This window comes from Lathamus discolor, chromosome 6, assembly GCF_037157495.1.
Source record: "Lathamus discolor isolate bLatDis1 chromosome 6, bLatDis1.hap1, whole genome shotgun sequence".
Taxonomy (NCBI): Eukaryota; Metazoa; Chordata; class Aves; order Psittaciformes; family Psittacidae; genus Lathamus; species Lathamus discolor.
Genome location: NC_088889.1, coordinates 57,322,353 through 57,332,266, shown reverse-complemented (window position 1 = coordinate 57,332,266; position 9,914 = coordinate 57,322,353). Strand labels below are relative to the sequence as shown.

Below are 9,914 nucleotides of genomic sequence, written 5' to 3'. Positions count from 1 at the left end.
TTGGAATAGTTGTTTGTTCAGATTAAAAAAGAAACCAAACCCACAGCAGATTCCAAGAAAGCGATTTATTTCCACTTGTCCTTACAAGTTTAAGACAGTATACTTTTTATTAAAAAACAGTTTCATGTACTATTTAGAAAAGATTACAACTTTCTTGTGAAACACCCGATTATGACCTCCTGTCTACCTTTTAAGGATAGGTGGGTTTGTTTCTTTCTTTTTTGGAGAGTAATCCTCAGAATGTATGGGCAGAAATAGGTGAGGATAAAGTTACCAGCAAATGGATAAACTTTCCTGTATAATTGGACATACATTGATCAGAGGAACTCATCCACCAACTAGTGCTCCATCGGCTCCTCTGCCTTTTCTGCAAGTTCATCAGCAAGTGGAGCAGGCTTGAAGAGAGGAAAAACAAGTATTTTAGGAACGCAGAAGACAACACTTTACAAATAAAGCAGCTTCACCCTGGTTTGAGCACCACCAGTGGCAAACACACCTCATGTCAGCAAATAGCTTACAAAGTAGCAATACCCAAATTAAGCAGGGGGCAGGATAGAGCATCTTGCTACAGGCATGAAACATACATAGCCACTTCTGCTGGAAAATAGTGAAAACTTGTACTTGATCAAAGAAGAGCAAAGATGACATTGGAACAGCATGGTGCCAGTTCAGCATAAACTGACTTAATAAGCATCTTAGTTTCCAACTAAGGCTATATGATTTTCATGTAATAACCAAGGTTATATGGTTTTCATATAGTAACTTCAAATATAAAAAATCCTATTCCTAAAACTGCTAGACTAGTAGAGTTAAATGTTGTAAACACAAATGTGACAGGTCATATATCACAAAATGCTGTCTTTCAACAAAGCCTATTTATCTAAACCACACACCTTTCTCTGTGGCCTCTCCTCAAGACCTTCTAGGAATGGTGCTACATCATCATCGTCATAGATGGTAAACTCCATGTCTTTGCCAACAATTCCAATGGAAACATTCTGTCAAGCAAAGTTTTGAAAGAAATGTAAAGCAGTCTTCTGCAAATAAACTCTGGCTTTACAGTTGTGAAACAGATGAAAAGTTTCCTCCCATGACAGAGAGACCCATCGTGCTCTCTGTGTCAAGTTAAGGGAAAAAAAAAAAAAAATCCAGAAACTCACTTTTTGGCAGATTTTACCAGGAAAGGAAAGGGAGGCAGATTTATACCCTACAAAAGCTATAACGTTTCAAAATCTTTTTAGAAATTTTTTAGGCTTCTAATTTCTTTCATTTTTTTTCTTTTTAATAAGACACGAGTTTTCAAACTCAACTATTTTAGTCTTATTTTGGATTTTCATTATTTTAAGAGTTCTAAAAAACGAGGGCTAAGAATAAGAAAAGATAAGCATGGAAAAGGGCAGATCAGCCACAAGCAAAACACCAACTAATGGATAGCCTTAGAATTTCGACAGTTACTTTATTGTCAGAAGTTTCTGCAACTTTTGATGCTGGATATTCAATCAACTGTTTGTGCACTACCTTCCCCCACATCCCAGGTGAATTACTGACTGTGCTTACAATGCCAAGTTGTAATTCTAGTTGCATATGATGCATCTTAAACATTGATCAAAGTTTAAAATAATGAAGCCACCAGGGAAGCAAGGTCTTATTTAGAGGCAATATCACTTTTGATAGGAAACTTAAATCTAAGATAAGGACACTGTAGATTACCTGGTGACAGGAAATTATCTACCAGTATTCAGCTTCCAAATTTCAGCGCCAGCCATATTTCACATGAATTTTGTCACAGTTATTTCTAGTAACAGGAGCAGTAAAATTTCTTGATGAGAAAACCTAGTTTTTACCTTGGTGGTCAGATCCTGTTCAGCAGGAAGAGTCTCTCTCAGGGCACGCAGTCCATGTTTAACTAGCTCATTTAGACTGCCTTCAAATGAAAACAGAAAGACATTTACAAACTATATGCTATTATCTCTAGGCACTCATTTTCCCTTCTTCGCGTTCCTAGTTGAGAACTAGAAAATCAGCTTGGCTAACTTCACTTCCAGAGCTCCTCTCCTTTCTGGTACTGAAGACAGAGTTGGTTTGATAGGTGTAGGTAGCACTGCACCAGCTACTAAGAAGGAGAAAAAATGACTGCTACAGCTGAACCCAGGACAATAGGTGTATCTTGAGAAACAAGCCCTTCCCTAAACTTGAGGTTGAATGCATCTAGTTTTGGCACCTGCCTTGCCACCAGTGCAACCAGTGATAATCAAGTTGTTTTTTTTTTTAACCCAAGCAGCTATTCAATAGCCTCCTCATCACTATTTCATGCAAAAATAAATTCCCCTTTTTCAATGCACCACTTAAATAACTGCCCTTACATACTATCCCTACTCTGATATGGACAGAATTGTCCTTTCCCTGGGTTAAACAGGGCAGAGGCCTTTTAGGTTTGTTTTTTTTTCTATGCTTTCCTGAGCAAAACTTCTCTTTTCATTAGACGTAATAAGTACCCAGAAGTTAAGACATGAAGATTTGTAACATTGCCTCTACAATTTTGTCCTCATGCAGATTTACACTTATACCAAAATTTGGCTCCCAGAATGCGAAAGAATGGAGCAGTAGTAGAAAACAAACGGCATAATTGATGAATACCATTAGACAGACAGGGTTTCACTACTCACAGTCAGTAAATTCAGTCATGTGCCTTTCCAAGTAAGTTCGTGCCGATTGTGAACGAGCACCAATAGACATTGCTTTGCAGTCAAAATAGTTTGCAGAGGGACAAGTCTGGAAGATATGAGGACCCATATCCTACAAAGAGAGAGAGAAAACCAACACACAGAATGTAAAACAAATGTATAAATTCACACCAAGCCTGGTGCTGGAACACATGATATTTTCTAAAACAGTTTTGCTTCATGATATATCACAAGGCTTATATGTATGCACATAAATGTATTTTATATTGCTTATCACTGTTCTTATACAGTTCCTTCAAATCTACTGAAAAAAAAAAGCAGTAACTTAAAAAAAAAAAAAATTAAACAAATTCTTTCTTTCACTTTGTTCATTAAAATGCAGTTTTTATGTGGGCAGGATAGCTGGCACTGGAAGTGTTTCCTTCTCTGTTCCTTAAACAGTACTATGCTTACGTATGCTTTCTACTTGTGGCTTGCAGCAGGTATTTCACACACATTCCATCTTATCTGCACAGAACTAAAAACCTGCTGTAGGCTTAAACATCTCATGCAAGATTTCAGGCAAAATGACAATTTCCTTCAACCTTCCTCATGTCAAAATTCTTGAGGTCAGAGATTCTGTGTGTGCTGCATTAAGCAAACTGCTGTTGCTAAACAAGTAAGATAGAGGCCAGCAATGATTTCCACACATTTTTTATTGAAAACATTTAAAATAATGGTTCACAAATCTTCATAATCAATGGTAAAATAATTACTGTAATTGTGGGATCAACACTTCGATCCCTTAAAACACAAATCTAATTTTTGCAGTAAAGAGTTGTTCATTTTTGCAAATGTACACTTCGTAAGTGTAGACAGAATTAGCTATTCAGAAGCATTTTTGAAAGTTATATTTTAGGTCAAGATACAGAAAATTATTTACTTATTCTGAGAATTTTGATAAGTCTGCCTCTTCCATCTTCCCCTCTTAACATGTATTTGTTGTATAGAATTTCATTAAGCACATTTTCTTCTAGATCAATAGCAACTACTGAAGCTTACTTACATCATAACCTGCAATGAGCAGTCCTACTCCATACGGTCTCCTGCCATAACGCTGTGTTGGTATCTGGGTTTCTTAAGAAAGCTAAGGAAACAATCTCAAAATAACATGCTAATTACCCATTTTCCTAAGCCAAGCAAATATACACCAAAATCATTATGCAGCCTTAGCAAACCTTCCTGAGGAGTGAAGACTATGTTCAAAAACACCCCCAGATCTCGCAATGTACTGGAATACCAATTTCTTTTCCATCAGAACAAACTTAGCAATTAGCTTTTCTGAAATAACTCAGTGGTGCATTAAACCAAGTAATACAAACACCTCACCTAATGCTGCACAGCCTCATTTAATTTCTTATCTCTTTGAGCATTTTCTAGGCACCTGACATCAAAATACAAGGGCTCAGCTGTGTTCCATGGAGAGACAGAAGTTGCCACACGATAAAAACCCAGTGTGTGTATCCCAGTGAGCAACTACAATCCAGTAAATTATCCTATTTTGGATGGTGCAGTCACCTCTTCTCCCCCACCTCCAAAGGCATGGCGCTGTGTCACAATAAAAAACAGTGCCATGTTAAATGTTGCATAGTGCTTTATTGCTTCTCTATCAGTTCAATGCACATCATGGGATATTCTCTGAAAGAATATACAAGCTATGTGAATAAAGAAAAATTAACTTTGAGTTAACTCTTTTAATTTGACTTTTAAGCTTGGCTATAGGAAAATAATTTTATGAACATGTATGAACAAGAAAAAATCTATAAAAGTGATGCAAGTGTAAAAAAAAGGATACTGCTTCCAATTAGTGACACTAGGCGAGAAACTGGCAGAGGTCTATCAAACACAAATCTAGAATCCAGACATTCCTGACGCATGAAATTGCTAAGAGGAAAAGAGAAAAAAAGGGGGGGGGGGGGAGAGAAAATCAGACCAATGCAGAGATCAAAGTCACAATGAGTTTTTGTCTCAATACTTGTCTCTTACTATAAGCATTTTTGTTTCAACTCTGCTCCTTGAGAAAAAGGGTCAAAGGCATTCCGTAATTTCATTTCATCATGACCTATCACTGTTATTTAAAGTTGACCACAGGTTTGAAAGAGTATTATTGTATTTCAGCCATACAAATGCAAAGAAGGTAGAAGTTCATGCAGGCAACAGACACCGCCTGGAAAAAAGCCACAGTGAAACGGTAACACTTCTTTGTAATGCTACAGCAACTCAGATTTATTTCAGAAACTTCTTCTACGCCCTTTCCTACCAAACTGAGGAATACTTCTCCTTCTGTGTACATTTATCTCATTTGACGAAACTATATGGCCAGCAGGTAAAAAGCAAGCCCCTCTGAGGCTGAGACATGCAGCAGTGTACTTTTTTAATAACTTTCTTAAACGTACATACAGAAAAGCAGCTGCTAGTGGCATCTAAGTGATGTACTTCCTCAGACTGCTTGGAAACTCCATCGCACTGAGGAAACCAACTGTCATACTACTAACAAAAACAAAGAGCAAAATTTTGGGCCAAACAAATGAGATTTCTGCCAACTAGTTAAACATCTGCTGGAATTTCATGCTGAGGTCTTTGGCATAGTACAACAGAGCAGCAATTCAATACTAATCCTTAGCTGACCAGAAAATTTCATTTGCGATAGTCTACAAATGAACTTTCACTCATTATTGCAGAACCATGTATGTCAACAACTAAGACACTCACCACAAGAGTCTTGCATCAGCAGTAAGTCCAGCAATTGAGATACCAATATGGTTGTCAACGTACAGGATTTTTTTCTGATGAGCTGCGAGCTCAGACTGTGCTCTCTATGCATAAAAGGAGAAAGCAATTTGGCAGACTGAACAGTTTGCCAAGCACTGTGGAGAAATCTCCTAACATTTACAGCAAGAACTGAGTACGATCATGAAACAATAAAACAAACAAATTTATAAACTTGCAACAGAAACCTATTTCCACTTCAGTAGGAAACTGCCAGAACAAGAGAAACAACAGACACTCAAGCCTTGGGAAAAGAAATAGTTTTACCACTTAACAACTAATGGGGAAAAAAAAAATGGATTAAAAGAAGAGGAACACATCTTTTATAGAGAAGGAAAATCTTTCACTCCCTTCAAAATTTTATGAAAATCTACTTTACATAGGCACTGAAAATATTTATAGTCCGATACCGATACACAAGCAAAAGGAAGCTGGGATTGATTGCATTCACGTAAGAGTTCAGACTGAGCAACACTGATTTGCCAAATCAAAACTTTTCTACTAAAATCACTGTCCTGAGAACACAGGTTTGAAGTTACCTTGAGAGCAACCAGGACGGCATGTGTCTTCGACTTCAGCCCCACAGTAGCTGAGCCTTGTTTCACAGCTTCCATGGCATATTCTATTTGATGAATTCGGCCCTAGAGAATAAAATCAAAAGGAATCCTTCTAAAGTTAATAATCTGAATCAAGTTTCAACAGTTTTTGGTTTTCAAACGTTTGATTCCTCCACCCCAATTTACTGCATAACAGCTTAAACCTACAATAGACTTCCTCAGTTAACTTCCACAAACACCTCACCATTAACTGACAAAAATCTAGCCATCTCTGAGCCACTCACTACTGCATACAAAGAAACAGGCAAACTAAAAACAAAGGGCAAAAAAATCTTGCCATTATAAGACTTCTGTCACTGTCTTCAGAAGAATCAGTACTTGACCCAGTGTGATTCAAAGACAGACCTTCCAGCTGAAGTTAGACGCTTAACTTTTAATCGAGTTTCATGAAGAAACAAGTCTTATGCAATTGTTGTGTCTCACTATCCATTCCCTAATAACTTCTAAACAAGTTATTAGTCAACTGCAGTAAAGTCTGAAAGAGGAGTAGAGGTCTTGAAGACAATTAAGTGCCCACAAGTTCTGCAAAGGCAGCCAGGAGCTTTGGAAGAAAATAAGACAATGTCCTTTTAATGCAACAACTGAGGGCAACACAGCCCATGTTCTGCACTCTAGTTGGCCAGCCTACGTCAAAGAGTCAGCATGTTCACTGCTGATGTGCAAGTATTAGAACTACTGACCACAGCACACAGTTGCATCCCACCAGTTGTGATGGAGTTCCTATAGTGATATGCATTGGAGATTACAAGAAATCACTTTCTATTAGCTTGTTGGGTGAGGTTTTTTTTGGTACAAGGCTTTTCACTTAATTTCTCTAGAGAAATGCAAAGTCCACTAGATGTTTAAAATACCCTACCATCCCGTTTCATCCATAAGTTATAAATGGAATTTAAGTAATATAGGATATTTCCTGCCCAAGAGCAGTATGGAATCACTGTGAATACTGTCCAGCAGTATGGAACACTGTCCAACATCTATTTATCAACTTTCATGAATGACTTGCAAGGCTGTAAAAGTGCAAAATCCCTTCTTGCCTTTAATCTCTCATTCCCTTTTCTTTATAACAGTATTTTAAAACCTCACCCAATAGAATGTGATTATTCTTTGCTCCTGTATTAAGAATTATTGCAGTATCATATAACTGCTTCACCTACAGGACAGTATGGAGCAGTAACTGCAGCACAGCACCTATTTTGAATGTCTTTTTTACAAAACGTATCAACACTACTCAAATTTTCAAGGCAATTTATGAAAAAAAAATGTTGATGACTTCATAATATCTACTCAGGGTGTTAAGAGAATGTTACAGCTTTAAAAGTAATTTTTAAAGTTTTAAAGATAGATTTAGAAAAAACTAAAAGTTCCTGATACAGAATCTGCCAGAGAAACACCACCGTTAAGAAGGATAAACCAGTTCAAAGCCATCTACAGCCACCATGGTATTGACTTAAGAACATTCCAACATTCAAGGTTGTCTTCATATAGGATGGAAAGTAGGAAACATGCTCTATTACAATGCATGTTGAAATTGTATCTTTAAACAAAACTACTACATGACCATGATTTTCAGTATTAATACAAACCCACAAACTAAAGTTATATTACCTTTACACTAATACAATTTACTATTTGCATTTAAAATAAAGCTTTAGTTTTGCTATCACTAGAAACAAGTCAATTTTCAAGACTCTGGTTTTCCATTAGTATCTTATCTTAAAATGTCCACACCAAGAGAGGAGGCAATATTAAACACATGAACTGACACTTGCTTTTAAACCTCTAGAATATTTATTTGGAAGTCAACACAACCTATGCGAGTTTCAGAACACACCATATATATTTTAATAGCAATACGTAATAAAAAACTGATTCGGAGATAATAACATTTCCAATTTAGGAGTAAATCTCAATATAACCGTAAAGACAGAGATAGCGTGAAGCCTCCCTAACATTCCACAACATTGGAAACACAGCTCCACAGACTTCATACCTGAAGCACAGTGTTTACTGCATTACAAAATGGTATTTAACCACTCACACGTTCTAGCTCTCAACATTATAATTAGAAGCTTTATACATCAAACTTACTCAGCAGGCGTTTTTCAACCATTTCAATTACAAAAAATTAAGATCTGTGAATTCATACTACAAAAATCAGTTCTTCAGATTCCACGTTTCAGACTGCCACATGGCACAGTCATTCAAAAAGGGGCTTACTGCAAGCCAATAAGAATTGTGTAATTGTGCATAAGACCAGAGATAATCTCAAAAAAACCCAGATAATTTTTATTCTGAAAACTCTGAATACAGTAAAGTTCTTAAAAAAAAATTAGTTCTTCCCAACTGTAAACCAAGCAGTTCCTTTCCAATATTAGCTAGTGAAAAAAAGAGAGAATGACCTAGCAGTAGCTTAACATTGGGGAGATTTAAGCTCGGTTTCATGCTTTCTCATGTCTTACTTAACTTTCCATTATAGGTCTGTAAATCGATCATAGAATCACAGGATGGTTTGGGTTGGAAGGGACCTTTGAAAATCATCTAGTTCCAAGCCCCAACAATGATAGTATTTATTTTGTACCTCACAGGTACGTTCAGAAAACAAGGGCCTTAAGTACTCTGAGGCAACATGGCCCACCTAAGCATCACTCAGGTTCATACACCAGAAGCTCAGAGGTGTTAACGGCATTGTAGAAAGCAACTGCCTACAAAGCCAGAGGGAACAGACTGCAGCAAGCTCTAGGCGCTTGAACACAATCTACACTATTGTGATACCACTTCTGCTAGAGTGGAAGAAAACCAAAAAGCTAGGAAGAAGTCTGTTAGCAAGCTTATAAAGATTTTACCTGTGGGCTCCAAACTGTAACATCATTGTCATACTGGTTGCGAAACTAGAATAAGCAAAATAAAATCCATTAGTGTAATTCATAAGCTGGCAAAAAGAGCACTGCCAAGCAAATCATCCCGGAATGGTGTGGGTTGAAAGGGACCTTAAAGCTCATCCAGTTCCAAACCCCTGCCACGGGCAGGGACACCTTCCTCTAGATCAGGTTGCTCCAAGCCCCGTCCAGCCTCAAGTTCTGGCTGTTTTGTTACAGGGCCCCCTGCACGACGGGTCTGCTCCCAGGCCTGAGGCAGGGACCGCTCTCCGGCCAAATCCTTCCTGCAGCCGAAGCACAGGCTGCGCCGGCAGCGCGAGTCCCGCCCGGAGCATCCTCAGGCCACGGCGAGACCTCGAGGGGTGCCAGGAGAGACCCCGGGGCCACACTGCGAGGGCCACGGCCGCTGCCTGTCGCGCTCCGCGCCGGGGTGACGATGCCGCTCGGCCCGTTGCGGGGCCGCCCGCAGTGCTGACCCTCCGCTCTGCACAGTCACGCCGGGCCGGGCCGCGCGGCAGTGAGGCGGGCCAAACGGGCCGAGCCCCACCGCCGACGCCGCGCTCCCCTTCCCTCCCTCCTTGCCCCAGCCCCGCAGAGGGGAGCGCGACCTCCACCTCCCCCGGGCAGCCCCGTCGGCGAGGCTCAGCCATAGGCCTGTCCCCGGCCCGCGGCGAGCCCGGCCCCGCATGGCCCAGGAACTGCTTACTCACGGCCCCGCTCCCTCCTCCTCGCCCTCCCCTTTCCCCTGGAGCTCGCTCCGCAGCCCTGGCCGGGTGCGCGGTGTGCCCCGGCCCGAACCAGCCCGGCCCGGCTGCCCCTCACCATCCTCCTTCCCCCGAAAGCGGCACGGGCTCCGGGGCAGCGAGAGGAGACCGCTCCGGCAGCGATCGCTCCAGACTGGCAGCAGTCAAGCAACGCTAGTCGCACCT

The 9,914-nt window shown here is 40.0% G+C and overlaps 1 protein-coding gene across 1 annotated transcript; it reads right to left on the bottom strand.

Annotated features, from left to right (window-relative positions):
• Nucleotides 1-50: 50 nt before the first annotated feature.
• On the bottom strand, nucleotides 51-9,914 carry PSMA1 (proteasome 20S subunit alpha 1). The gene is made up of 10 exons (XM_065682958.1): nucleotides 9,808-9,914; nucleotides 8,953-8,997; nucleotides 6,032-6,133; nucleotides 5,436-5,539; nucleotides 4,519-4,607; nucleotides 3,730-3,800; nucleotides 2,667-2,796; nucleotides 1,845-1,924; nucleotides 894-998; nucleotides 51-395 (listed from the first exon to the last, which is right to left on the bottom strand). The coding sequence occupies exons 1-10, from the start codon at nucleotides 9,808-9,810 to the stop codon at nucleotides 339-341; spliced, it is 786 nt and encodes a 261-aa protein (XP_065539030.1). The 5' UTR covers nucleotides 9,811-9,914; the 3' UTR covers nucleotides 51-338.